This window comes from Lynx rufus, unplaced genomic scaffold (assembly GCF_022079265.1).
Source record: "Lynx rufus isolate CCGP_SWC_20201006 ecotype Redwood Valley unplaced genomic scaffold, mLynRuf1.p SCAF_2, whole genome shotgun sequence".
NCBI classification, from domain to species: domain Eukaryota; kingdom Metazoa; phylum Chordata; class Mammalia; order Carnivora; family Felidae; genus Lynx; species Lynx rufus.
Genome location: NW_025814834.1, coordinates 773,370 through 800,814, shown reverse-complemented (window position 1 = coordinate 800,814; position 27,445 = coordinate 773,370). Strand labels below are relative to the sequence as shown.

At 65.3% G+C, this 27,445-nt stretch overlaps 1 protein-coding gene across 1 annotated transcript in view; it reads left to right on the top strand.

Moving 5' to 3' along the window:
- Positions 1-26,742, top strand: part of CROCC2 (ciliary rootlet coiled-coil, rootletin family member 2) — a 57,709-nt gene extending 30,967 nt beyond the window's left edge. Inside the window, exons 19-35 of the mRNA XM_047084943.1 lie at positions 245-358; positions 3,820-3,963; positions 7,763-7,980; positions 8,593-8,752; positions 8,918-8,976; positions 9,665-9,764; positions 9,875-9,997; positions 11,251-11,608; positions 11,847-12,010; positions 12,401-12,521; positions 13,171-13,304; positions 21,518-21,664; positions 23,372-23,470; positions 23,963-24,090; positions 25,688-25,856; positions 26,101-26,191; positions 26,585-26,742. Coding sequence (XP_046940899.1) covers positions 245-358; positions 3,820-3,963; positions 7,763-7,980; positions 8,593-8,752; positions 8,918-8,976; positions 9,665-9,764; positions 9,875-9,997; positions 11,251-11,608; positions 11,847-12,010; positions 12,401-12,521; positions 13,171-13,304; positions 21,518-21,664; positions 23,372-23,470; positions 23,963-24,090; positions 25,688-25,856; positions 26,101-26,191; positions 26,585-26,742 — 2,487 coding nt within the window. The remainder of the gene's footprint in view (positions 1-244; positions 359-3,819; positions 3,964-7,762; positions 7,981-8,592; positions 8,753-8,917; positions 8,977-9,664; positions 9,765-9,874; positions 9,998-11,250; positions 11,609-11,846; positions 12,011-12,400; positions 12,522-13,170; positions 13,305-21,517; positions 21,665-23,371; positions 23,471-23,962; positions 24,091-25,687; positions 25,857-26,100; positions 26,192-26,584) is intronic.
- Positions 26,743-27,445: the final 703 nt, after the last annotated feature.

The following is a 27,445-nucleotide window of genomic DNA, read 5'->3' as shown; positions in this document are numbered from 1 at the left end:
AGCCAGTGTGTAGAGAACTGAGCACGGGCATGGAAGCTGGACCAATGCAGACAGTAAAAAGGCCCCACGGACCCGACTCGGGACAAGGGCTGCCTCTGGAGCGATGCCCCTCCCTGAGCAGGATGTGGAATCAAGAACACAACACGTCCTGGCAGAGGCTTTAGCACCCAGCATTCTGCTGCAGCCTCCCCTTGTGGAGGCCCCCTGACCCTCACAAGCATGCCCCCCCCCCAAATCCTGCCAGGCCCTGTCACTGAAAGAAGAAGAGAGGAGGCTGCTGAGGGAAGAACTCTTCAGAGCCACGCAGGAGCTGGGACAGGTGCGGCGGGAGGCCCAGAGCCAACAAAAGCAAGCCGAGGTGAGCCCTGTGTGCCCAAGCCAGACACTGGGTACCCAGCCTGGCCACCTGCATTGCCCAGCAGGCTCAGGCAGACCCTCAGATGCACCCCCTTCCTTCCTGGTCCCAGGGACACAGCCCTCTCTACCCTCCAGGGAATGTCCAGGTCTCCTGCTGGGAGGGGGCACCGTCTTAATGGCAAGGAAAGGCCCAGTGAACTAAAGCCGGCTGGGGGGTGGGGGCTTCCAAGAGCCAGTCCCTCCTCGCCAGCAGCGGGCCTGGCCAGAAAGGGGCCAGAGAGGAGGGCCTGGGGCCGCAGGTGAGCCAGCAGCAGAGGCGGGCAGGACCCAGCCCTGTGCCCCGCCCAGCCCCACGTACATCCAGCCTTGCCTGTCTGTGCACCTGAGATGCACTTGGCAAAACGGAACTGCAGGTAATGTGCGTGAGGCCTCTTGGGGCTGGCTCATTAGAGACGTGCGTCCAAAGGAGAAACCAAACTGGGAAAGGCCAGCACTGTGCCTGAGGCAGACCCTCGCTGGAAAGGACACCACAGAGAGTCCCCAGCTGAGCCAGGAGAAAGGCATCCCCGAGGGACGAGGGGACAGGAGAGACCCCCCCGTGGGTAGCCGCCCACAGGTACACTGAGGCTGCCTCAGGCAACGAGCTGGGGCCACCTGGGGCTCCAGACTCCACCAGGAGCCCGTGTCCAGGGAACCGGGCAGGCAGCGACCCTGGGGACCCTGTGTCCCCACCCCATGTGTGGAGCTGGGCCCCCGCTGCTGTCTCCAGTGGGGGAGGCTCAGCCTATTATGAAATGCAGTGCAGTCCCACCAGTGTCGGCAAGGTGGGGATGACCCCTGCCCCCGCAGGGGGAGGTGGCCAGAGCTAGGTGAAAGGACCACGGCGAGCTCAGGGGAGGGCTGTCTGCAGCGGGGTCAGGACCCCAGGGGCGGGCACTGAGCAGAGGCAGGCAGGGAGCAGCCCAGAGGCCCACGGGGCGTTTCTCGCACCCCGCAGACTGCAGGGAGCCAGCGTGGTCCAGGGCAAGGCCAGGCCAGCACCTTGTCCCTTCTGCCTCCTGCCTGCGTCCTTCCAGCTCCCGTCACCTTCGTTTTTATTCTAGGAGACCCTTTTTCACCCTTGTCCCTGGTGTGTCCCAGCCCCAAGGTCAAAGGGTGAGATGCTCCCCTGGTGCTGAGTGAATGACTCAGCGAGTCAGGGAACGAGCGTGTGGACAGAACACCGGCTGCAGTGCCCGGCCCAGAACTGGTGTCGGAGCAGGAGCCACTGTCTCAGCGTCACTGACTCTGCACCTGCTCGAGCAGCAGCGGGCACTGAGAGGGCTGCCCGGCGGGGGCAGATGCAGAGCCAGCGGGGCCTTGGGGAGGCAGGGACACGCAGTCCTGTCCCAGGGCACAGTCAGCAGGCAAGGGGGCTGCGGTTAGGAGCCGGCTGCCTTCCACCCCCTCCCCCCCGCCACCAGACAGGGTCACTCTGAGCACCGCCACCCGGAGGGGCTCCCGGCACCCAGAAAAGTCTTGTCCAAGAGCCCCTCTCCCTGGAGCCCCCGCCCTGCTCTGTCACGGGCTGGCCGGTGCTTCCGTGGGCACAGCTGGGAGGCGTGGGGGGGCCCACGGGGTGGTGCCCTCCTTCCCCCCATTCCCACCGAGCTGCCCCGCCCATCCCACTCTCGTCAGGGAACCAGGGACCGCCCCCCCAGACCCTGGGAGCTGACCCCCCAACTCAGAGGGGCTGCTCGGGAGCCTTCCCCCTCTGTGCTGGCTGAGTCTCCACCTGGACTGGGGCTAGCCGGCCAGCCAGCGGGTGGGCACTTCAGCGAGCTCGTTAAGGGTCGTTTTGCCCCCTTGGCAAGGAACGTGGAAATTAAAACCCACTGAGGACGGAAGGAGAGGAGAAACGCCTGCCGAGGAAAGCCAGTTGTGGGGTGACGTGAGAAAAGCCCCCTGGCAGGGGGAGGGGCTCCTGGGCTGTATCCTGTCACCCACAGCCTCTGCAGGGCCTTCCCAGCCAGGCCGCCACAGCAACGCTGGGTCCGCCCCGAGGGCACGGCCAAACGGGCCACCCAGGGTGATACCTGTCAGTGCAGGAGGACGGGAGGGTGGTGGGGGGTAATGCAGAAGGACGGCAGGGGCAAGGGTAGGAGGCACCAGTGAGGCTCCTTCACCAAGAGCAGGAGGCCAGGCCTCAGAGGGCCCCAGCCCACTAGCGCCCTGGGGCAGCGGCCTACAGAATCTGGGTGGGCGGGGGTGGGGCTCCAGTGCGGGGGCACCAGCACAGGCACCTGTGCCTCCCTGGGACACGAAGCCGGCTCCACTCCCCTCCGTCCCCCCGTGGGGGCCTAGACCACCCTGGGGCCGAGGCAGAGGCGAGGGGGAGCTTCCGGGCCGGGAAACCAGGCGGGCCTCGGGCCCCAGGTGAGCAGGCGGCGTCCTTGTTCGTGGACAAGGAAAGCTTGGGCACTGCTTCCTAGCCTGGGGCCCAGGGGCCCCTCCTCCTCCAAGTGCCCACCGGGTAGTGCTGGAGAGGAGGGTCCAGGAGAGCAGAGCCAGGCCAAGCTGAGTCCGAGGAATGTCTGTGCTGCCTGAGTGTCTCTGCAGGGGGGCCTCCATCTGGGGGGGGGGGTGTAGGCTGAGCCCCGTGGCCCCGTTCCAGGCATGTCTGTGGGTGCTCGCATGTTTAGGCTGGCAGGGACCGTGGGCATCCCCGAATGCCACCTGCCTATTTGAAAGTTCGGGAAACCAAGGGCCAGACTGACTGAGGGGCTCCTGTGTTCGCCTGGACTCGGGGACAGGGCTGTCCTGGGACCCACCTCCCCCCTTCCCTGCCACCACCATGTGTTCTGAGCTGGGGTCCACCTTTCTGGCCCTCCACTGATGGGCAGGGTCCCAGAGAAGGCACGCCTCGGAAGGGCGAGCCCCCCGTGCACTGACCGCAGTGGACGTCCCAGACTACAGGACCGCGGGACCCGGGCTGCCGCTCCCATGCCCACGTCCTGGGCACGAATGCCGAGCACCCTGCCCAGCCGAGGGGGTCTCGAAGTCAGCCTCCTCTGAGGGCAGGGCCTGTCTCGTTCGCCAAGTGGCTGTTCTTGGCCCCTCAGCTGAACGGCCCAACAGCAACATTTTAGGCTTGAAAGAGGTCAGCACCTGAGTCCCTGACTGGGTCCCCGCCCCCAAGCTGCCCTGGCCTGGTGGCCTGGAGACCCCAAAGGAAAGGCATGGGGGAAAGGGCCAGCCCCTCCGCGCGGGGAGACCCCCCCCCATCGCCACGTCCCCTCGGGGCCGGCAGCGGTGGCACGGGCAGTGGGCGGCACGGGAAGGCTGGCCCGGGGCTCTGCTCTGCCCGCCTTGTGCGGCCCGAGCGAGCCTCCGCCCGGCCCGGGGACAGCAGATGGCTGTCCACCGGCCGCTCAAGCCTCGGGCTGCCCCTGGATGCCGCGGCCAGCTTGCCGCTCTCTCCAGGCCACCGTCAGCGCCACGGCTGCGGAGCTGAAGGCCCTGCAGGCCCAGTTCGAGGACGCCATCTCGGCCCATCAGAGAGAGGCCGCGGCTCTGAGAGACAGTCTCCGGGAGATGGCGGCAGAGAGAAGCAACGCCGGGACAGAAGTGAGGGGGTGCCAGGGGAGGGGTGCCGGGAGAAGGGGGGAGAGGTGCCGGGGAGGGGGAGGGGTGCCCGGAGACCCATCCATCCCACCAGCCCTGGGCAGAGCCTGCGTGCGGTGGGTCTGGCCGGGCTCTGCCCACATGCAGCACGACGCACGGAGCCCAGGGGACTGGGCACTGGGTGGGGTGGAGCTGCCCTGGGGGTGCCGGGGTGGGGGGAGTAGAGGGGCAGAGGCGTGGGGGGTTTGTGGTGTTTCCGGGGCCGACCGTGCGTGGACCCGGCCGCGGCCTCAAGGCTGCCGCAGGGGCCCCCGGGAGCCCTGGGCCGGTGTCCTGCGGTGGGGGAGAGTCTCGGGCAGGGCAGGCCAGGCCAGGCTGCGGCCCAGCAGGCAAGCAAGACTGGGGAGGTGTTCCTGAGGGAGACATGACAGCACCTGGGGAGCCTGGGAGAGGGGAGGGCAGGAGGGCACGGGGATCTGGGCTGGGGGAGGGTGAGCCTGCGCCCGGGTGGGGCCGCGAGGACTGGGGGACCCGTGCCCTCCCCGGGCCAGGCGCCGAGGCCGGCAGGCAGCGCGCTGACCCAGAGCTCGGGGGGGGGCACAAGCAGGCACCGGCTGCTGAGGCAGCAGCAGAGAGAGGGGGGCTCCTCAGCCCTCCCCCAGCGCCCCCAGGGGCAGGCCCCGTGGTGGAGGGAGAGGGAGGGAGAGAGCATGATTTAACATGACAAGCTGTTTACTTTGGCCCCCAAAGAGAAAGGTCTCCTTTCAACAGATTTCAAAGTCAGGCCCGGTCAGCGACCACACGGGGAAGCAAAATGAGATTTTAAAACTGGGGGCTGCAGGGGAGGGGCCAGGAGACTGGGGGCACATTTGTTCTGGAGAGGTGAAAGAGGAGAGAGCACAGGCCTCCCGAGGAGCTCAGGTTCCCAGAGAGGGGCCCCCGGAAAGGAAAGGGGGCCCCCGGGAAGGAGAGGAAACCCCTAGAAAGGAAAGGGCCCCAGGAAGGAGAGGGGGGCCCCCGGGAAGGAGAGGGGAGTCCTGGAAAGGAGAGGAAACCCCCGGCAAGGAGAGGGGCCCCCAAAAGGAGAAGGAACCCCAGAAAGGGGAGGGAACCCCCAGAAAGGAGAGGGAACCCCTACAAAGGAAAGGGCCCCAGGAAGGAGGGGGGGGCCCCGGGAAGGAGAGGGGAGTCCTGGAAAGGAGAGGAAACCCCCGGCAAGGAGAGGGGCCCCCCAAAGGAGAGGGAACCCCAGAAAGGGGAGGGAACCCCCAGAAAGGAGAGGGAACCCCTACAAAGGAAAGGGCCCCAGGAAGGAGGGGGGGGCCCGGGAAGGAGAGGGGAGTCCTGGAAAGGAGAGGAAACCCCTGGCAAGGAGAGGGGCCCCCCAAAGGAGAGGGAACCCCAGAAAGGGGAGGGAACCCCCAGAAAGGAGAGGGGCCCCAGCAAGCAGTGGGGGAGCAGGAGGCTGAGGCGGGGGCAGGGGGAGCAAGCCGGGAACAGCAGCACTGAAGAGCCTCCCAGGCGCCAGGCTGGCCCGGTCGCCATGGAAACCATAACGTTTTCACAGCCTTTAAACTGAAGGAACGTCCAGGCTTCTCTCGGCGCTGCCTGGAGGCCACACGTGTGTGCCTGCACACACACGTGAACCCACTGCACCGTTCACACCCCTGCCCACACGTGCACACGCATGCACACAAGTGACAGCGTACCTGTGCATGCACCCCCACACACTCACCTGCGGACACGACACTCACAGGGAAACCCGCGGACACCACAAAGCACGCACAAATGTGCGACAAGTAGTGCACACAGCCCGACGTGCACTTACACGCACATACGTCACGCATGTGTGTGGGCACATGGGCACTCGTGTTCCTGCATGCGCGTGTACAGGTGCACACGCCACACTCACGTCGCTTGCAGACACGCACGCTGACCACACATGTGTGTGCTCGCACGCACGGGCGAGAGCCCCTTACCGGCCCCTCCCCTGCCTTCCCTCAGGCGGCGCAGAGCCCTGGAACCACCTCCCTGCAGGAGATTTCAAAAGATGCTGTTTATACAATTTCTAGTAAAGAAATAATTATTATAATCACATTAAGTGATTTGGCTGTAAAATTCCTGTAAAGAGGATGGCTGTTCTCATGAGGCAGAGGGAAGCGGGTGGGGGTGCAGGGGTGAGGGGGGCCCTTCTCCAGCTTTGTTGTGCTCGTTTTCATCTCCTCTGCCCTGGGAAATGAAAACAGTTCCTTTTATGATGGATAGGGCCCTTTGCTGGTCCTTGACCTTCTCGGTGGATTTTTGCTGAGCTCGGCGGAAACTGCCCTGCACAGTTGTGGCTCCCATATGTGGGGGGTGGAACGGGAGTGGGGCGGTGGCGGGGGGGGGTGCTCAGGCCCTTCCCAAAAACAGAACAACAATAACAGCGGGCGGACACGGGAGCCAGGCTGGCCAGGGGCCTGGACAATGTCCCGCTGAAACGGCCAGCAAAGTGGGGTTTGCTCTTGGCAAACCAGCGCCTTGACATGGCTCAGAGTTTTTGCGGCTTCCCCTCTGTCGGCACGCCGCCGGCCCCCTCCACCTCCTCTCCACCTCCTCCTCGGGACACCCGAGCCTGAACGGAGCCCTCTCTAGAGTGCCCCGGTCAGGGCTGGAGCGCAGGCCTGGGAGGCGGGAGACCAGAGGTCCCGGCCGAGCCTGGAGATCTCCCTCACCAAAGTGCGGGCGCTGGGAGGTGGGCCGCCCCTGCCCTGGGTCTGCACTCGCCTCCAGACCCTCCCTCCAAGGGTCGAGGGGGAGGTGGTGCTGGGGCGAGGAGTGAGGAGGACCCCCGACCCCACCCTGACCCAGCTCTGGCCCTCGCTCAGGCCCTGAGCTTCACACAACCACAGAACCCGCAAGCCCTGCCTGGAAGCCCCCAGAGGGCGTGGGGGTCCCGCTGCAGGGAGGACGGCGTGACGGGTGTCCCATTCTGGGCCTGGAACACGTCTGGTAGGGGCAGGGCACAGGACTCACACCTACAGCCTCTCCCCGTCCTCGGGTCAGCTTTTCAGGGCTTTCAAAGCGGCCGGAGTCCGGGCTGCTGAGCCTGCCCAGCCGGGGGCCTCTGCTGCCCCCCACCCGTTGGGTTTAGGGTGTCCCTGCTTCTGCGGGGCACTCTGTCCAGGGCCCTGGTGACAGCGAGAACCTGCCGCCCGAGCAAACTGGACAGCCTGGCCCGAGCTGGCCTTCGTGCTGCCAGAGAATTCTGAGGGCACCATCGCCCAGAGACCCACCCTCCCCTGCCTCCCACGTGATAGGGAGATGAGGGCCGCGGAGCAGGGGTCTCGAGCCAGGGCCACCTGCACGGCTACCCGCCCCAGGGCGGGCAGCAGCCCCAGTGCCACGGCATCACTGAAGGCCAGCGGGCAGCAGCGGGGGCGGGGGGCCGTCAAGCGGAAGCATCTGGACCCGGGAGGGGGCAGTACGGACGTGTGGGCACAGCCAGGTGCCACGCTGTCCCTGCTGTCTGGCCAGCAGCATCCCCGGGGGCCAGGGAGGGAGCAAGGGCCCAGGGCCAGCAGGGCCAGACCGTCACCTCCCCGGTTCTGGGACCAGCCCTCATGAGGCACCCTGCACCCCCAGGTGGGCGGAGCCAGGTTGGCTGCTTTTCTCTCAAGCACCTGGGCACACAGGGCTGGGGGCACCTGGGCGCTGCCGGACCAGAGCCAGAGGCCGATCGGCAGCTCCTACCCGCCCCCCCCCACCTGCCCGTGGCGCCCCGGCCCCCAGCGGCCCCGACAGCCTCGTGCCCCTTCCCCAGGCGGAGGGGCTGCGGGCACAGCTGGACGAGGCCCGGGAGGCACTGGCCGTGCTGCGCGGGGAGCTGCAGGGCAGCGAGGAGAGCCGCGAGGGGCTTCGCAGGGAGGCCCAGGAGGCCCGCCGGGCACTGGGCGAGGAGGCCCGCGAGAAGGCTGTGCTGCAGAGCTCCAACACCGAGCTGCGGGCCGCTCTCCGCAGGGCCGAGCAGGACAAGGCCAGGTATGAGCCCGTGCAGCATCCGTCAGGGGGCCTTCCCGGCCCCGAAATCCACCGGAGGGGCAAAGTGTGCGGGACGCGGGGTGTTCTACTGAGGCGGGCCAGAGGATGGTGGGTGGGCTCACCAAGCTCACGGTGCCAGCTGTCCATCAGAAGGCTCTACCTGTCCCTGCCCTCGGAGCATTCCCGTCCAGCGGGCCACACAAGCCCCAAGTGGTGGGCAAGAGACGGCCAAGGGCTGGGGAGTGGAGGAAGAGAGGCCTGTTCCAGGACTCTGGGAGGCCCCCCGTGGGAGGGACCGGGAGGCCGGGACCGCAGGCCTCGCAGAGGGGCATTAGAGGGGCGGGCCTGGCGCTGGACACCGGGTCTCTGGGAGTGTGGCCGGAGCACGGAGAAGGGTGGAGGGAAGGTCTAGAGACGTGGAGAGGGGCAGATCTGGCTGGGCACCCGGACCTAGTATGCCCGAGGGGACCGGCCCCAGGCAGCCCCAAGGAGGCTGGGCTCTGGGACACCGGAGAGCCGAGATACGGGGGAGGCATCCGGCCGGAGTGAGGTGGGCGGCGGGAAGGTCTCTGTGGGACCTGCCGGAGCCCCAGCCTGTGACACTCTGCTCAGTTTTCAGAGGTCCAAGGAAGAAAGGGAACAGAAGGTGCTGGTCCTGGAGGAGGCGCGAGCAGCGGCCCAGAAGGAGGCCTGTGAGCTGCGGGCCAGCCTACGGGAGGTGCAGCAGGCTCGCGCCGACGCCTGCCAGGAGCTCCAGGAGCTGGGCACACAGGTGAGGGCGGCCGTCCTGGAGCCCCGCCCCCACAGAGATGTCCCCTCCCCCCTCTGTCCGGCTCCCCCAGGTGCCTCCAGGGCACCCACTGCACCTCGGAGCCCGAGCTCCAAGACATGGCCTCGCTGTCTGTGCCTTGGGAACATTCTGTCCCCACACTTGCAGCCTCAGCTGGAGGGCCCTGCTCAGACTCATGGGGCTCCCGGCTGGGTCTGCCCCATGGGGTACGGATGACAAGCCTCAAGATTAATGGCTGAAAACGACCACTTGGACGCCCGTGGCCCCTGAGATCGGGAATGCGGCGAGGGCACAGAGGGGCGCCTTGGCTCTGCCCGACGGTGCACGCGCCAAGAAGACTCCACAGCGGGGGGCCTGATGGCAGGGCTGGGCTCACCGGCAGGCGGCCTTGCTCGCGGGGCCGGTGGCCGTACCGGCTGTCGGCTGGGCACCTCCCGGCCCGGCTGCCTCGGGGCTCGGAGACCACCTGCACGGCTTCGTCCATCTGCCTCGGTCTCCAGAGTCAAGGGCCACTCACGCCGAGTTCACTCGGTGTCGGGACCGCTCAGAGGAGGGGCCTAGATACCCCTCCAGGCGGGAGGCCGGTCCAAACATCTGCAGCCGTTGTGAGTGGGCCGTGAGCGGGCCTCTGCAGCCTGGGAGTGGGCCGTGAGGTGCACGGGGAGGAGAAACCCGGGGTCCAGTGCTCCCTCCAGGCCAGGCGTGTGCTGCACCGCCCTCCCTCCTCCCTCCCCCACCACCGACCCCCCCCCCCCCCCGTGAGGAAGGTCTAGCGCCTTCCTTTTCAGATGAGGACATCGAGGCACAGAGACATGTGGCGGACCAGGGTCCCCGAGGGTGACGGCCAGCGAGGGGCCCAGCCCGCTCCTTGCCCACGGGGTGTCCTGGCCTCAGACAAAAACGGCTTCAGGAGTCCATCAGCTACGAGGGCATGGTCTCGGAGGGCACCCCCACCACCCACATCCCCCATCGCCCAGAACTGGGCTTGGCCAGAGTGGGGGGCGGCGCTGCCCAGGAGGAAGGCTCCCTCCCCAGCACGTGTGAGCAGAGGCAGGGGCCCAGGAGGGGCCCGGCGACCCCCTCGGTGCCACCCCACACTCGCAGGTGAACATGCTGTGGGCTGAGAACCGGAGAAAGAACGTGGGGACTGGGTGCCACCAGGGCCGAGGGACAGGGGTGCTGACTGAACGAATGCAGGCAAAGCGGGGACCCCCTGCATCTCCTAAGGTTCTCGTGTTTTAGAAAGGGGCAGTCTCGCCCGGGGGACGTGAGAGTTCTGAGCCAGGGGACAGGCAAGAGCCCCCAAATGCCCAATCGTCAAAGAGCCTCTGGATTCAGAGTGGCACCTACACCCACGCCTGCACGTGTGTTCCCACAGCCCGGCCCGCCTGGGACCCCCCGGTCCGGACCCAAAGTCACGCACACGGCGGCTGCACCGAGCACCCACCGTGCACAGAGAACCTGGACTCTCCTCCCACGACCTATGTGACCCCTGTGTGACCTCACGGCTCCTCACTTCCACCCGTGAATGGGGTCGTTAACACTGTGGCCACCCGGAGAGGAAATGGGGTGGGGCCCGGCCCTGCCCCCTGTGCCAGGGCTTACGGTCTGGCAGAGGCTCTGTGGCCTCAAGCCGGGAGCCTGGCTGCCTCCCCCAAGCCTGTCACCGCCCTAGGGGTGACGTGACCCTGTCTATTCCGTCATTCGCTCACAGGTATTTAGGGGGCACCTTGTGTGAGCGGAGGCCCCATCCCGGGGGCTAAGGGGCACAGGCCAGGCTGTGACCAGGGTCTGCAGAGGCAGACAAGGTGGCCTCAGTGGAGACGACGGGACGGGTGGCTGCAGAGGGGCAGGAGGTCGGGTAGGGCCCCTCCGCACCCAGGCCAGGCCGCCGGAGAAGAGAGGGGCCTGGGACCCAGCAGGCGCGAGGGGTGAGCGTGGAAGGGTAGAAAGAGTGACCCAGGTACGAGAGGCCCAGGACCGGCCTCCCAGAGGCCAGGCCTCTCCTCTCGGCCCATAGGTGCTGTGTGCCGGGGAGGCTGGTTTACCCCCGTGCCACCCGGCGCAAGCCCGTCGTGTTGCATCAGGCCCCCTGAGGCTCCCCGGCCCTGGTCTCAGGGCGATGCTGACCCGGCCTTTGCTACCGCAGGCCAAGAGCATCCACAGACGAGCATGGGGCTGGCTCGAGGCAGCGGGTCCCCTGCCACGGGAGGGGACAGCCCAGGGCCAACAGCTGGCTGGGGGGTTCACGAGTCTGAAAGGACGCCTGCCAGGATGTGCTCTGTGGTCCTGAGGTGCCCCTCTCTACCTGGGCTCAGGGGCCCCCGCGGCCAAACACGGGCTGGGAGGCAGGTCCGAGGCGCCCCCGGCCGTGACATGCCAAGCAGGGAGTGAGGACGAGAGGCCCGGGGGCGAGGCGCGGAGGGCAGGTGGCTCTGGGACAAAGGGCTTCTACGTGAGCCCTCACGACCCTCCCACAGGTCCTGAGGCTGCGGCGGGAGCTGGAAGAGGCGGGGGCTGGAGCGGAGGCCCGAAAGCGGCAGCTGGAGGAGGGCCTCCGCCAGAGCCGGGGGGCCGAGCGGACGCTCCGGGCCGAGCTGCGCACGGTCACGGGGAAGCTGCAGCAGGCCGGCAGCGTGGCCGACGGCCTCCAGGCTCGCCTGGACGAGGCCGGCCGCCGGCTCCACAGCCTGGAAGGGGAGCTGGCCCGGGCTGAAGGTGCCAGGCGGCACGCGGAGGCCCAGCTGGGCCGGCTGTGGTCCGCCCTGTGCCGCGGCCTGGGGCTGCGGGGACGAGGCCCCTCCGGCTCCCCCGAGTGGCCCGGCTTCCCCAGTACAGGTCAGTGTCCTCAGTGGCTTCGGGTAGGCTCCCGTCCCGGCTCTGGCACCCACCCAGGACGCCCCCTCCCCTCCCCGGGGCCTCACGACCCACACAGTGAGGGGCCTGGACCCCGTGCCCCCGCAAGCTCCCTGGGGGTGGGGACAAGCAGAGAAAGGGGGGGCAGGGCACCTGCATGCCCGTCACCAAGTCCCCACCACGTCCCCACCACACCCCCTCCGCTGCCACTGTCCTGCAGGCTCAGATAGCATCCAGAGCGCCGGCCCCCCGACCAGGTCCGGCTCACCACTCCGATGGCCCTCACCGGCACCTGGGGACCCCTGCCCAGATGTGGACGTGGCCTCTGTGCGAGACGCCCTGACGGACTTTGTGCAGAAACTGCGGGTTGCCCAGAGGGAACGGGTAAGGGGGGTGGAGACGACATGCCCCGGGGGCCCCCAGAAACACGGAGATGCTGCCCGTCACTCTGCTGTCCATCTGTCCATCCACCCCAGATCCGCTGAGGCCCTGGCGGGCCCTGGGGTCACCGGGCGCCTCAGCGCTCAGACTGTCCTTTGTTGGGCGTGACAGATAGCAACAAACACCACAGTCCCTCAAAACTCAGCGGCCGCCCCAACGGCTCAGGGCCTCCTCCCTTACTCCCAATTAGCAGCAGAGGCCCTGGCGCCAGGCGCCACTATGATGCCCACCGGGGTCCAGGTCAGCGTGCCCGAGCCCCCCAAACCTCCAGCCGGACACCTCGGCCCCCACTCACCCGCCGGGCTGCCCCCTGACCTGGGTCCTTCCGCCCAGGACGACTGGCACCTCCAGGTGGTGAGCCTGAGCGGCCGGCTGAGCGAGGCGGAGCGCGAGCGTGCCCAAGCCCAGAGCCGCGCGGCACGGCTGCAGGAGGCACTGGCAGAGGCGGAGGAAGGTGACCCCCTTCCCTCGCCCCGTCCCCGAACACCGCTGACAGGGCCACATCGCCACCTCCCGGGCTTCCCCCCAAGCGCCCCACCCTGGCGGCCGGGAGGGTGCAGTCCTGGAAGCTGCTCGGGCGTGGGCCAGCGTGTCCCCCGGGTGTGCCCGGCCCTCTCACAGTGGCTCCCCGTCACCAGGGGATGCGGTCCAGAGACCTTGCAGGGTCCGCAGACCCTCCTCCCACCACGCTGACCTCCCGGAACCCGATTCCACAGCCGTGAGGCCCATCTCTCCGTCAGGTCTCTGACCCCTGTCACCACCGAGAGCGCCCCTGGCCTGCTGGTCGCCCCATTGCATCACGTGTCCTCCTCCCTCCGTTAGTGGGTCTGCCCAGGAGGTGTCTGGAAGGAGGAATGTCTGTGGAAGGAAAGAACCTGGGAGAGAAGGAGCAGGCAGAGGGAGCCAGGACCCCGGACCCGCCCCCAGGGACCCTCAAGTGGCAGGGAATTGTCAGACGGGCGGTCGGGGGGGGGGGGGCTCCAGCCCCCACCGTCTAGCTCCCAGTCACTTAGCCAGCCTGTGAAATGGGCAGGGGCGACCCCCATGTGGCGGCCGCACTGACCTTGGGAGCCAGGCAAGCAAGCACCCTGCTCGCCCCGCAGCCCGGCGCCAGGCGGAGAGTGAGAGGCGCAGGGCCCAGGCAGCGCGCGCCCTGCAGGAGGAGGCGCTCCGGAGCCTGGAGGAGCAGCACCGGGCTGGCAGGCGGGCGGCCAGCTGGGAGAAGCGGAGGCTCCAGGTGGGGCACGCAGCTGGCGGGGACCTGGGGACGGGGGGGGGGGGTGGCTCCTGGGGGGGCGGAGGTTTGGGGTCCCCATGGGCAGAAGCACAACTGGGCTGGAGCAGGTGGCCTCGAGGGACATGGTGGCCCCACAGCGCCCACCGGGGGCATCCCCTGGCAGAGCTGCCTTGGAGGTGGTCCCAGCCCTTATTTGACAGACTAGGAAAACTGAGCCTTAGGGAGCGCCCTGCAAGACAGAGCTGGCGAGGCCCGGAGCCAGGGGCAGACCCCCAGGGCAGGAGGGGCGGGCCGCGCCCCGTCTTACGTGCGTTCACGTGTGTGTGTTCTGTGCGTGCTTGAAAATAAGGCTTTCCGTTTGCAGGGTACACATTTTGAAAAGAATGTATTAATTAAGTCAACCTTTACAACCATGTCAGTCACATACTCCAGGTTGGATCTGTCTCTCGAGTTTACGAAAACCGGGCGTGAAGTGCTGAATTTTGCCATCAGGGTGGGGGCAGGGAGGGCAATCCCTCCTTTTGTCTGTAAGGGTCTTTGGTTTATACATTTCTAGGACACGTTCTTCACAACTTGAAGCTTCTTGGCCGCTCTGCCTCTTACCAGCCTAGAGCTCCCGGTGCCTGTTCTGTGCCATTTGTCCTGAGTCTGCTGTGCCTGACACGTGCAGTGGCCACCCCCCATCCCCAGGTCCCGGCCCCGCGCTCCCGCCCTGTATGTTTTCGGTCACCATTTATTTCATCCGCCTGGCCTTGGTTTCAAGCCCACCTCGGAGCGTGTGCCTTTTCCAAAGGAATTTATCCCGCTTACAAGTTTTGCAATAATTTATTTGCTCTGGTTTTCTTTGGTTGCTGATAGGATCCTTGCTGATTTAATGCTTCCTCACGACTTCCATGCCAGCCTTTTATTTCAGGGTTATTTGCTCCCCCTGCCCCCTTCCATAGCAGTGGGAGTGTTGCAACAGTGAGCATGGCAGCCGACGTGTCACCGCGCTGTGCACAGGTGACGCCTCGGGCTCCCCGCCCCTCCCCCCGCAAGGGCTCTGCACCTGTGTCCGGGGGGCTCTCCCCTGGGCCCCTCCCTTGCTCCAGATGGCCCTGCCTCCACCTTTCTTCTGAGTGCCCGGCGGGGGGCCCATGAAGCGCCTGCCCCTGAATTGGAACCCCTCCTCCTGCCTGCAGGAGGCTCTGTACTCACAGCAGCCCACACTGTGTTCCTTTCCGACCGCAGCCATTGCCGCAGACTGATGACTGAACCCCGGGCAGCTTGAGCTGCCAGCCCCACGGGGGGCGGGGTCCCGCCTGGCACAGCGGGGGGCTCTTGGCAGGGGGTGGGGAGCCGCTTCCTTACCTGAGGCAGACTCTTCGCAGCCCATTTCCTGGCTGGGGAGCCAGCGGCTTCTGGGGGCTTCTCCGCTCCCGGCTTGGGCCTTCCCGTCGGCTCTCACGACAGCGCGGCGGCGACGGCAGGACCCCCACACGGCCCCCTTCCCACTCGAACCCCACGGCCGCTGCTCTGCCGCCAGCCCGCCGGGCCCGTGGGAGTCACCAGGCCCACCTGGGTCATCCCCCTTTGGTTAACTCAGAGCCACCGAGGAGCCACCTTAATCACATCTGCAACAGGCCCTGACGTGGTCACAGGGTGACCCTGGGGTAACCCTGGGGCTGCGGGGCACAGGCCAGGTCAGAACTCTGCCCGCCACACCCGGTGTCAGCAGTGGGCCCAGCAGGTCGGTGGGGACGCTGTGAGCGAGGCTCACGACCCATCTCCCCGGGAGGGGCCTGTTTCTACTCGGACTTCTTTTCTTGTTTGCCCCATGACCCCAGGCTCAGACAGTTCCAGAAAGGTAATATCTAGGTGGTTTGAATCGTTCCTTCCAGAGAGGAAGCCAGAAGGTCCGTTTATCTTGGAAATTCAAAAACGTTCCCCAAACGTGGACTTGTTCCCTCTGTTATCTTAGCCTGTGCATTATCTCCACTTGCAGAGTCGAATCTGTCTTGGGTCGACGCACGTTATTTCCACCTAAAAACCACCGCTTCTCCCCCACCCTCTTCCCACTCTTTTGTCCTGAAATTCACTGCAGCCCAGCCTTGCTCTCTGGGCCTTTTCCCCCTTGTTCATCTTGAATGTCACCTCTTGTCACTGGCTCCCTGCTACGTCCCAGAGAACCTTGGGTCTTTATCTAGGTTAGTTCATCTGACTGCCGTGGCTAATCTAGTCCCTGTCCTCGTGCCTGGATTGGTCCTTGTGGGGCTTGGGGGGGGTTGTTTTGTTTTTCTTGAGAGAGAGTGCTTGCAAGTGCGGGGACGGGGGCAGAGGGGGACAGAGAGAGAGAGAGAGAGAGAGAGAGAGAGAGAGAATCCCAAGCAGGCTCCACGACCGGTGCAGAGCCTGATGCAGGGCTGGATCCCACGACCCTGGGATCATGACCTGAGCTGAAATCGGGAGTCGGACACTCACCCGACTGAGCCACCCAGGCACCCCGGTCCCTGTGTTTTTAATCTCGATTGTTCCCACTCTGGCTCCCCTTCATGAGAGCGTCAGTGAACCTTTCCTGACACCTGTTCCCATTTCTTGCAATAACTCTGTTCTCTTTTAACTCAATACCCTCAGATCTGATCCCTCGGACTGACTTTGTCTCTTGAACCACAGTTGATTGCTGCTGTCGACATTTTCTTCCTCTGCACGTCTTCAAAGAAGGGGGTCTGGTCTTGTTCAAAGTCAGGAGTGGAGAGAAACCCACCTGGGACTTCACATGTCCCTGTCCAGATATTTCAGGCCCAAAGTGAAAGGCAGAGAGAAAGGGGGAGCCATGGGGACCCACGGGGACCTCGGGGGCTGTGGGCAGCGGGCAGGGCAGCAGGGGCAGCATGGGCGGCACCAGGGACAGGGAGGGTGAAGGCCCTGTTCTCAGGGGCACGGCTGGCTGTGGTGGCTGGGGTCCCCTCCTCTCCAGCACTTGCCCGCCAGGGGACTGGGGGCCTTCGTGACCTCGTCCTTATTAGCCTGCCCTCCAGCCCCCAGCCCAGCCCCGAGTCAGCGTCCCCAAGGTTCTGTGAGGTTTCCACACATGGGTGCAGAAGGCTTTCTGCATGTTGTTCAAACCTTCTCTACCCCTGTTCGTTTTCCTGCTTGATTGAGAATTTCCTCAGCTTTTCAGCAAAGTCTATGTGCTAAAATCCATCCGTTGTTCTTAGAACTCTAGCGATTCTCCTATTTGTAGGCCACTTGGTTCTGTGTGCCTCTACCTCGCGGGAACCCCCAAAATCTCTGATCTCCAGGTCTGAGGAAGGTCTTTCCCAATTTTTAAATGTTTACTTATTTATTTTGAGAGAGAGAGTGGGTGAAAGGGGGAGGGGCAGGGAGAGAGGGAGACGGAGGATGCAAAGCAGGCTCTGCACTGTCAGCACAGAGCCCGACGTGGGGGTCGAATCCAGAAACCGTCACGACCTGAGTGAAGTCGGATGCTCGGCCGACTGAGCCACCCAGGCGCCCCTTACCCAGTGGTTTAACCTGTCGGCCATTGAGGTGGGCACCCGGGAGGGGGATTCAGACGCACCTAAGGCGCAGAGGCCCCAGGCCCTCTTGACCAACAGCAAATCCCAGCTGCAGCGTTTGCCGCCAGCGAGGGGCTCGGGAGGCGTGGCCACACGCCCCACCGCCCACGCCCCCACCGTGCGTCACGTGGCCCAGCCGCCAGCATGTGCTAGAGCGAGGTCTGCGTCTGACACGGCTGCTTTCACTTTCATGGCTGGGTTCTCCCCCCGGTTCACACGAGCCAATGTGTTTGTCAGGAGAAAGTCAATTAAAAACATATTTTCCTAATTAAATGGTAGGCTGTGCTGTGCAAACAGTAAGATTCTTGTTTGAGAGCAAATCCCTCCCCGTTTCCAGGGCCACCCTGGGAATTCGAGAGATCAACAGGGCAGAACCCAGCGCAGAGCGCTGGGACACGCGCCCAACACCGCACCCGGGGGTCCTCAGAGCAAGCGGGGGTGCGGGCCCACACACGCCCCCAGGGAGAAGGCGTGTCCCCCCATCAGAGCCAGGTCACAGCCTGCCGGGCATCCGACCTGCCCCAGCCCCCCGGGGCCCCGCACACGCCCTCTTCTCCTGAGCGCGCTCCTCCGGGCCCCAAACAGCGTCAGTCAGGTTCCAGAAGCAAGGCCGGGAGCCGCTCGGCCTCGTGGACTGGCGGGCCGTGCCGTGCGGGTCGGCGGGCCCACCCAAGCCTGGAGCGGACGCCCGCCGTTAGTGACGACTGTCTGCATCTGTACCCCCTCAGGGCGCCGCACTTGCCAGACTTTGGGCGCAGAGATTATTTTATCCTCATGCGGTCAGTTGGTGAGCTTCCGCCGCCACCTGCGAGACACGGAGCGGCCGAGGTCAGGTTCCCGAGACGCACGGGACTTGCCGCAGACGCTCCGCACCTCACTCACTCCACGCGCCACCTCACTGCCTCTCCCCTGCTCCTCCCGCGGGATGCGGGGGCCGCCGGGGCCGCCTCTCCCCTTGGGGCGGCTGTTGTCGTCTGGACCTCCGCCCACCTTGTGTGTTTAAATGCCAAGGACCCGCACACGCTACTTGACATTCTGTTACACATGTAGCTAGGTCTCTGGTTGGACCCGTTTTGTACCTGAGGCTCTATCTTTTTTTTTTCAACATTTATTTATTTTTGGGACAGAGAGAGACAGAGCATGAACGGGGGAGGGGCAGAGAGAGAGGGAGACACAGAATCGGAAACAGGCTCCAGGCTCTGAGCCATCAGCCCAGAGCCCGACGCGGGGCTCGAACTCACAGACCGCGAGATCGTGACCTGGCTGAAGTCGGACGCTTAACCGACTGCGCCACCCAGGCGCCCCTAGCTGCTTCTCTTAATCTGACCTGCCAACAGTGCCTCTGTTTTACTGGTCTTTTCAAAAGAACCAACTTGACCTCTTCTCGCATTGTTGCCTACAATTATCCATTCCAGCTTATATTAACATCCTCTCTTGTGCTTTTGTAATTTCCCTCATTTCTTAAACGGAGTAAGTGATGTATTTATGTTTGAGTTTCCTCCCTCAATAGAGCATTCCGCGTTATCACAGTTTCCTTCCTTGCGGGCCCGTGTGCACCACGGGTTTCTGACATGAATTCTTTTCCTTTTTACCACTTTTCTAAGAGTTTCAGTTTTTACTTCTCAAAAGAATGATGACACATCTGTCTCTCTTTTGGTTGCCGTGTCCGGTCGCACCGCTGAGGGGGTGAGGCTCAAGGGCCGTTAGGAGCTTTTGATTAGCTTCCGGATGGATCTGCGTTTATGGTCCTGCTTTGTAGGTTGTCGGTTGTTTGCTCTCTTGGTTTGGTTTGTCTCTTTGTTTATGGTATGTTTGGAGGGAAACTGGGCAGCGTTTACAGGGAAGAATGAACGTTTGAGATTTTTAAAGGAAAACGATAGTTGAAACACAATAGTGAAACTGACGACAAGGCTCGGCCGGTCAGAGCGGGAGAGCGGAGCGAGAGGCAGGCAGGCAGCGTGGAGTCCAGAGGTGTCTGCCATCGGGCCCTGGGCTCCTGTGCAGGCCGGGTCCCCTCTACGTCTGAGCGCTTCCTGGCGCCGGTGTCTTCCTGGGCCGGGCCCCGGGGGGATCTGGGCTCCGAGGCTCCCAGAGGGCAGGGCCGTGTGCCCAGTTTCCTGCAGCTACCTGGACCCTCCAACCGAACCTGGGTTTGCGAGGCTTGCTTGCCCAGCCCACATCTTGCCCAGCATCAGGACTCGGAACTAACACCAGAAACGACGATAACCGAGTGGTGCACCGGCTGACCTTCCTAGAGGGTGCACCGTTCATTACGGTTCGTTTGAATTCCAGAAAAGTTGAGTCATTCCAAGAGGAGCACCATCCTTCACAGACGTGGTTTGGACCTCTTTAAAATCCCACGAAATATTTAAGCCATATTTGAAGGAAACCTCTGCTTTTCTGCTGGAAACGTGCACAAGCAGAAAACAGTAGGTTTCAAGTGTGCAGGGGAGGGTGAGTCACTGGCTTTAGGCACAGGCACGGTCCCCACTGTCCGTTTCTAAAGCACTCGGGCGTCAGACAAAAAGGAGGATGTCCAGGGTCAGCCCTGCAGCCCCTCCCCCAGACAGGCACTCCCCTCCCTCCTCTGAATCAGCCTCCGCCACGAGCAGGGCAAGTTCACGCCAGCATTTGTGACGACCGAGTGAGCGAGCGAACGGATGGGAAGGCCTTGCAGACACACGCGCGGGACACGGCCGCGTGAGCGCTCCTGGCTGGCCCGGGACCCTGCGGCTGCAGGGCTGGCACCCGCGTGGCTCATCAGGGGGTCCCTGCGCCTTCCGGCCTTCCCTCTCTGGCTCCGTGCCCAGTCTCCCTCTTCCTGAACGAGCACCCCACTCGCCTGTCTGCAGCCCTGTCTCCCCTCCCCCAGCCAGGCTGCTGGGAACAGCTGCCCCCCTCCACCCTCAGCCCCACCTCCCCCCACCTTCACACACGTGCAAAGGTCACAAGCAACATTTGGTCCCATCCAAAGGGTCCCTTATGGGTCTGCGTCTGCCTGACCTCTTGGGACATTCCACACGGGGGACCAACCTCTCCCTCCCTCTGGTCTCTGCCTCCTCCCCTCTGCTTTCACATCTCCTTGGCCCAGGACCTGTTCCCTTCCCCTCTCCCCTCTCCCCTCTCCCCAGGACAGCCCTCCCCTCCCTGGGCCATCAGTGCCCTGGGCCTCCAGAGCCACCTGGTTCTGTGACACTGGCCCCACATCCAGTGACTCCCGGGAGGCTCCTCAAGACTGAACTCTGAACCTTCACCCCCAAAGGCGCCCCCTTCCCATCTTGGTAAGTGGGTCCTGGACCACCCAGCAGTACAGGCCCGGGAGCCCTTGGGACACCAGCGGCTCTTCAGCCCCCACGTGACACCCCCAGCCGTCTCTAGATTCCAAGTCATGTTCTTCAACTTCTTGCCCCCTTGAGTCCAAGTTACCACGGCTCCCGCGTGGACAACTGTGGGACTCCCAGACTGCCCCAGCGCCACACCTCTGCCTTCCCGCTCAGCCCCCAAAGCACTACAGGTGTGACTCCTGATTGTCTGGAGTCTGAGGTACCAGAAGGCACAGGCCACCTCCCCCACGGAACACTCAGGAAGATTCAAATGCAGGAGACTGGCCTGGCACGGCGGGCAGGACGGCGGCTTTGCCGGGCAGACTCGAGTAGGCGTGGGTGTGTTTGCTCACAAGAGCTCTCCAGGCCCTCTGTGTGCCCGCCCTGGGGCCCAAGAGACACAACGGCGCTGTTCTGGGGACGGCTCCGAGCAGGGGGTGACAGGGACGATGGCTAACAGACGGCCAAGCGGTGCTGCAGGGAACCCAGGGCCGCGGGGCCAGGGGGCCACGGGGCCAAGAGGACATCGGGCAGAGCTCAGGCGAGGGGCTGCAAGAGGCTCTCACTTGAGAGTGAGCAGGGTGGGCGGGTTTGACGAGTGGCCACGTTCCCTCCTCAGTTTTCATCCCGAGGGCAGTGGGGAGCCACTGCGGGCTCAGAGCAACCACACGGCCCAACTCAATGCACGGACTGAGACGCGTGGTCGGCCACCCCGTGGAGCATGCCTGGAGACAGCAAAGCGAAGGCGTCACGGGCGCCCAGGCAAACGACAACGGTCCGGGCAGGCTGAAGCCAGAGGGGCCAAGGACTGGGCAGGGTGGGTGAGTGGGTGTCGGGGGAGGGGAAAGGGCCACGTACCGGGGCTCATTTTGAGCCCGATGTGCCCAGGGTGCCCGTGGGGCAGGGAGTAGTGTCCTAGGACAGATGCTTCTGTGCACATAGCAGGGTCAGAAGTGCTGACGGGGACGTGGCGGGGGGGGGCGACGACACACGGGGGCAGATCTCAGAGGCAGAAGGGGGGGCACACAGGCTGAGCCCACCAGGCTCGGTGAGCTGGGGAGGACTACCGTAGACCGTTACAAGGGCTGGAAGCCCTGGAGGGATGCCACGCGTCTTCTGAGGCCACCCCGGCCACAGCAGAGAGCCCGCCCGCTGCAGCGGCGCCCTTCCCACCACGGCTCCAAGGGAACTCCAAGCGCACGGGTTCTCGACCTGTTCTTGCCTTTTCACAACACAGCGACCCGCAGCACCGTCCGGGCAGATGCCCTGTGCTCCTGCCCCTGGAGCACACCCCAGGCCGTGTTTCCAGGAGACCTCACGATCCTTTCCGCAGGAGCAAGTGGACGCACTGCACGGGGCCCTGGATGAGAGCAGAAGGCACAGCCAGGGCCTGGCCCAGAGGGGGACGCGGCTGGAGGCGCAGGTCGCCTGCCTGGGGCGCAGATGCCAGGAGGGAGAGGGCACGTTGGAGCCCGCGCAGGTGAGGGGCCCCAGAGGGCAGGGCCCCGCATTCCCTTTACAGAATCATCGTCCCCCCCGGCAGGAAAGGAGATGCCGGAGGCGAGCGTTCACACCTGGAGCCCCAGATGCCCAGACACCACAGCGGACAGACGGGGAAACTGAGGCGGGAGGGAGTCAGAGGCCCGAGGCTTCTCCCCGGGCTTCCGGCTCCACAGCACGCGCCCCTAGGACGGAGGGCCGGCTGTGGACGCGCAGCTCAGGGGAAGGGAGCGGGTGAGCCGCGGGCCAGGCGGGGCTCAGCGCTCAGCAGCAACAGCGCAGGGGAGGCGCTTCCCGCGGGAGGAGACGCCGCGCGCCGGCGGGACCGCCTGCAGGGGGAGCTCGCGGCGCTGCGCGCGCAGGGGTGGTGGGCGGGCCTTGGCCGCAGGGGCCGGCGGTGGGGGCGGGGGTCCGTGGAGGGGCGGGTGGAGGCGGGGAAAAGGGAGCATCCCGTGGGGGTCCAAGCTGGGCCAGGCTGCCGGAGGCGCCTCTCTGGGTGGGCGCCTGTTCTGCACCTGCCCACCCCTCTCCAAGCTCGGGGCCGCCCTGTAGACCTCCGTAACCCCATGCCTGGTGGTGACGCCCCCGCTACTTTTCCTCTCCTCTCGTATGGCACCCCGGGGCCAGAGCAAATCGCCCGGCTTTGTCCCCAGTGTCTGGGCCACAGCCCTGCATGGAGCTGTGTGGCCTGGCACACGGCCTACCCCGGGAGCCCCAGATTCTGCCGTCCACGTTGGAAATGACGCCAGGCCCGGGGAGTGCCCTACAGACAGGACCAGGGCAACAGCTGGGGAATGCACAGGCCGACACAGTGGGAGACCAGGAAGGCTCAAGGGGAGAAGCCGATCTAGTCACCCCAGCAGTCTCCACACAGGGCAGGGTGCGCGACAGGGCCCCAACTAAAGCCCTCGAACAAAGGCAGACGGCGACGTCCGGGGCAAGGCAGGGCAGCGAGCCGGCCCCCAGTGTGCAGACAGAATGGGGAGGCAGTGAGGCCGAGGGGCCCACCGGCCAGTAATTCTGTGAGTGGATCCAGTCTCCACGTAAGCAACAGGTCGAAGTGGAGCTATTCGGGTTGAAATTAGGGGTGGGGGTCACCAGAGCATCTTCCTGGGGCCCAGGTTGACTGAGGAGGAGGAAACTGGGGCCCGGAGAAAGGGAACCAGGCGGAACATCGCCCAGGCCCCACGCCCACTCGTGGCTCTGTGGGTCCACCGGCGGGTGCCTGCTGTGGGGGGGCCCTTCCCCCTCACATCACCTGAGACGGACGGGGCTGTGTGGCAGACCCACCCGGCTGCCTGTGACGGAGTTACACCCTCACAGCCCCCTCTGGGGGCAGACAGGATGGGGACTCGAGCAGGGAATACGGAGGAATCAGGCCATGGGGGAGGGTGGGGACAGCCTTCGCCGGGCTGGTGACCTGGCGTCTGAGGCACCTGACCCTTCGCGTTCCATGACCCCATGACCCCATCTACAAAGTGAGGAAAGCAAGAGTCCTGGCGTTGACAGGGGTGCCAAGGGCCTCGGCCACGGTCCCCAGGGTAGGGTGGGCTTCCTAAGGCTTCACGGGGATAAGGATACAGAGGTGTCCTGCTGGCCTAATGGCCTGGTTCTCGTGACCGAGAACCTCCATGAGCATGCCTGGGCCCCATCTGGGCAGAAACCCTCGTGGCCTGTCCCACCCTAGAACAGTGGCCTGAAGCACTCAGTGGGCACAGAGGAGGAGCACGGGGACACGGCCCTGCCGGCTCAAGCCCTTCCCGCTGCAGCGCTGGCCTGGGCAGAGGTGTGGGAGGCGTGTGCCAACAGGGGCTCATGTGCACACGCGGAACAGGGGACCGGGCCCCGAGGGGGGGGCATTTGTTACGGCTGCTCGAGGCAGCAGCACCCAGCCAGGGTCTCCCAGGGGACGGTGGGGAGGGTCCATGTTAAATGACACGGCCTCACAGATCCAGGTCCAGGAGACCCCTGAGCCGGCCACTGCACACCCCTGCTCACCCAGACCTGCGGACCAGCTTTACGCGGGGCAGGCTGGGCTGGGCGGTGCGGCCCGAGGGCAGAAGGGCCAGGGGACCGTACAGGCCGGGCTTGGCCTCACCGGAACCGAGTCGTTGCCCGTGGAATGGATGACAAGACGGTGGGTGTCCAGAACTCGCAAACTTTGGAGGACAGAGGGACTGGCGCAGCACACGGGCACCAGCAAGGAGTGGAAGAAAGACAGAGGCCACCAGCCACAGCAGGAGCGGGACAGAGGGCGCGGAGTTGTGCCACAAACCAGGAGCAGCGGGGTCCCTCTGGGAGCGACGTCTGCCTTCGAAGGCCTCCCCGCGCCCAGCTGGCCCCCAGCCTCTCTGACGAGGAGGGCCCGCTGCAGTGCCCGCGGACCAGCAGGCCCGAAGGAGAGCAGTGAGGCCCCACCAGGCGAGGGCGCTGCTGGGCCTGGACCCTCCAGCACAGAGTCTGCCCAAGCACGTGTGAACAGCTGTCCCAGGGCAGGCCCTGGCCACCAGACCACACTGCCCAGCTGACGTGGACTCGGGGACAAGTGGGTTTTCCAGAGGGGAGTGGCCAGGTCAGCGGGGTGGCAGTCAGGGGCAGGGCCCCTGGGAACGGGATGCAGGCACAGGGGCCAGCAGGTCAGGACAGTCACTGAAAGCCACTGGCCAGCTTGTCCATGCCACCCTTACGGTCACGGTCACGGGAGTCCTGCTTCTCCTGAAAGGCGGGGCCCGACACTGAGCTGCTGAGCGGGGGGAGCCGAGGCCTCTAGGGCCTCTCCTGGCAGCACGGGCCCGGCCGCGGTGGCATTGCCCAGGGCCGCGGAGCCAGTGGTGGGCCCCTGCAGCCCAGGTCGGGGGGGGGGGGAGGAACAGCTAATGAGTTCCAGGAGGTCAGCTGTGAGGGGCCCCCAAAGCCATAAACCCTTTATTGGTGTCTCAGGAGGGGAAACCCGGATGTGGCCGTTTATTTATTTTGGATTTCACTTTTCTCTTCCCTTTTTAACATGCACTTCCAGGAGTGTGACTGGATTTTTAGACAAACAGGACCTTCCTTCTTCAGTGGAAGCGGATCCGTTGTTTTCCGCACCCCTGAAGAAGAAAGAAGTCCTTATTTTTGTAACGGACCCTTTGTTTTCCGCACCCCTGGAAGTCCTTATTTTTGTAAGCCGTTCTCCTATCACTGACCGAATAACTTTACCAGCAAGACAGAGCCGCCACGTCTCCGGGCCTCTGTGACACCAGCCCCAAGGCCTTGGGCACGGGGCAAGAAGACACCGAACGGAGGAGTGGCCAGGGGCCCCATCCGCCCCCCGCCGGGCACAGGGAATGGCCCGGAGCCAGCAGGACCCACCAGGCAGGCGGGCAGAGCAGGGTAGTGGAGGGGGCCCCGTTTGGAGAGCCCCAACTGCTGACAGGCCCAGCGCCCACCCATGGGCTTCCAGAAGGAGATTGTCCGCATCCAGCACCCACGAGGCATGACCTGGGGTGTCCGTGCCTTCCTCCAAAAGGATCACCCACAAGGGACAAAAGGAGGCCCGCCAAACTTCCCGTTGAAAATGTTTGCTCTCTCAGTCCCCTGCCGTTAGCCCCCTGCTCTGTGACCAGCACGCCGGAGAAGGCCACCAAGAAGGGGGGGCACTGTTGGGGGCAGCTTGCAGCCCCCTGAAGACAGATGGTGGGGACATAGGCTTGTTGGGCCTGGGTCAGAGTGGGCAGTGCCCTGAGTGCAGGGGGTCGGGGCTCCATGAGGCCAGGGCCATGCTGGGAGGGCCCCTGGGCGGCAGGCCCCGGAGGCCACCCCAAAAGATGGAGCCATTCCCCTCCCCCACCGGCCCGAAGCAGGCTGGCACCGGGAGCCCGTGCTCCTCCTTCAGCCCGCTCCCTGGCTGCAGGGCCCTCCCTCTACCCAGCCTGCTCTCAGGGGACCCAGAGCCCTTTCCAGAACCTCCTTTCCAGAGGGGAAGGCTGGCCTGACCCCACCTCCCCCCCACCCCCACCGCCAGAGGGCCTCTACAGACTCCGACCCCTGGGCTCTTGCAGACGGAGCAGGAGACGCTGAGGAAAGAAGGGGACACGGCAAGGCGGGGGGCCCGGAAGGAGCAAGTGCCCCAGCCCGTGGGCAGCCTGCACCAGGAAGGGGACAGGGCGCCGAGGCACCACCAGCGGCGGCAGGTCAGCTGGGCCAGCCTCGGGGGTGCACCCAGGGGCGGGGAGTGTCCGGCGGGTCTCACGCCGCACAGCCCACGCGGAGGCGCCCACACAGCCGGGAAGGACGGGGTGGACCGCTCCCACACCGACCGACGCGGAGACCCAGCCCCAGACGACAGTGGGGTCTACCAGGCTCACACCGCAAGGGGCAGGCAGAGGTGGAACCAGGGCCCAGGGCTCTGTGGGCCCCTCCTGGTCCCCTCCCCAGGCCCCGCGGGAGTGGCCACACGGCCGCGGGGGCTTGTGCAGAACAGAGCAGGACGGGGAGGAGTGTGGCAAGCGCGGGGTCAGGCAGGCCTGTGGGCGAGTCCAGGGGCTGCTCCTGTGTGTTTGGGGGGCATCTCCCCTCCCACCGCTGGCCAGACCCCTACCTCCACACAAGGACTTGGCAAGAGGGGCAGGGGCGAGAGTGAGTCTGTGACGCCCACGCGAACCCCCCACCCTCCCCCCGACGCCTCCCCCAGTCCAGCCAAGCAGAAACTGGCAGGCCAGTAAAACAGCCTGGAGGCCCGTGGGTGGGGCTCTGGGCCAGACAAGGCCCAGGGGCTGAATGTGCTCGAACCCCTGGGTCGGCCTGCCAGTCCTGGGCCGGGGCCGTGCCCAGCAGAGGGCAGCGGAGCCAGCTGGGGGCTGGGGGAAGGAATAGTAGCCCTAGGGGGAGGGCTGGACGCCCTACACCGGACTCTGTGCAGCTCTCAGGTCGGCGGGCAGCAGGGAGGAGCCCAGGTTCTCACCTCGGGCCCGGAGAGCGGAGCAGGCCCGGGCACAGGCCCAGCGGTCGGGAGCTGGCCACAGGGCCCGGCTGCAGGCTGCGCAGGCCCCGGAGAGCCGGGAGCAGACCCACCGGTAGCGGCGGCGGCCGAAGTTCCCGGAGGAGGAAGTGGGGCCTGGACCCCAGCGCCCCAGGCAGAGGGAGGGGTGGGGAGGGAGGGGCACCCTGTAGCAGCACACCGCAGGGGTGCCTGCCTGGCCTCGGCCTGAAATCCTGCGGCAGGGGGGTCCCAGCCACCCCCAGGGGCTCTCACACTCCATCCAACCACCCCCACCACGCACCGAGGGGCGGAGCGAGTGTTCTGAGACAGGCCACCAGCCTCTCTGTGCCTCCATCGCTGGGCCCCTAGGAGGAAGGGGAGGACAGTTCTTGGGCCGGAGGTCACCGCGGGTAAAGTGTCCAACTGCACCTAGCACATGGCGGTCGGAGCAGAGGTGACCCCCGCACCTGTCTGTCAGAGTCAGGAAGGGAGAACAGTGGTGTACGTGGGGACAAGGCAGTGACGAAACATGGCAGTGCCCCTCCCCCGACGGGCACCCCGCCCCCCCCCCCACACGAACGCACACCTGCTGGGGCTCACCCTTGGGCTCCTGGGGGCCATCTGGTCCAAACTCTCATTTTATAGCTGAAACCCAGAAGGGTAAAGTGACCACCCGGTGTCACCCCCAAGTTAGTGTCCCTAACCCACCAAGCCACATTTGCCAAATTTATAAGCCGAGCAGCATGCATTTCCTTATCACTCCGAGTGTGTTCACGGCCTGAATGGAAGGGGGTCCATCCA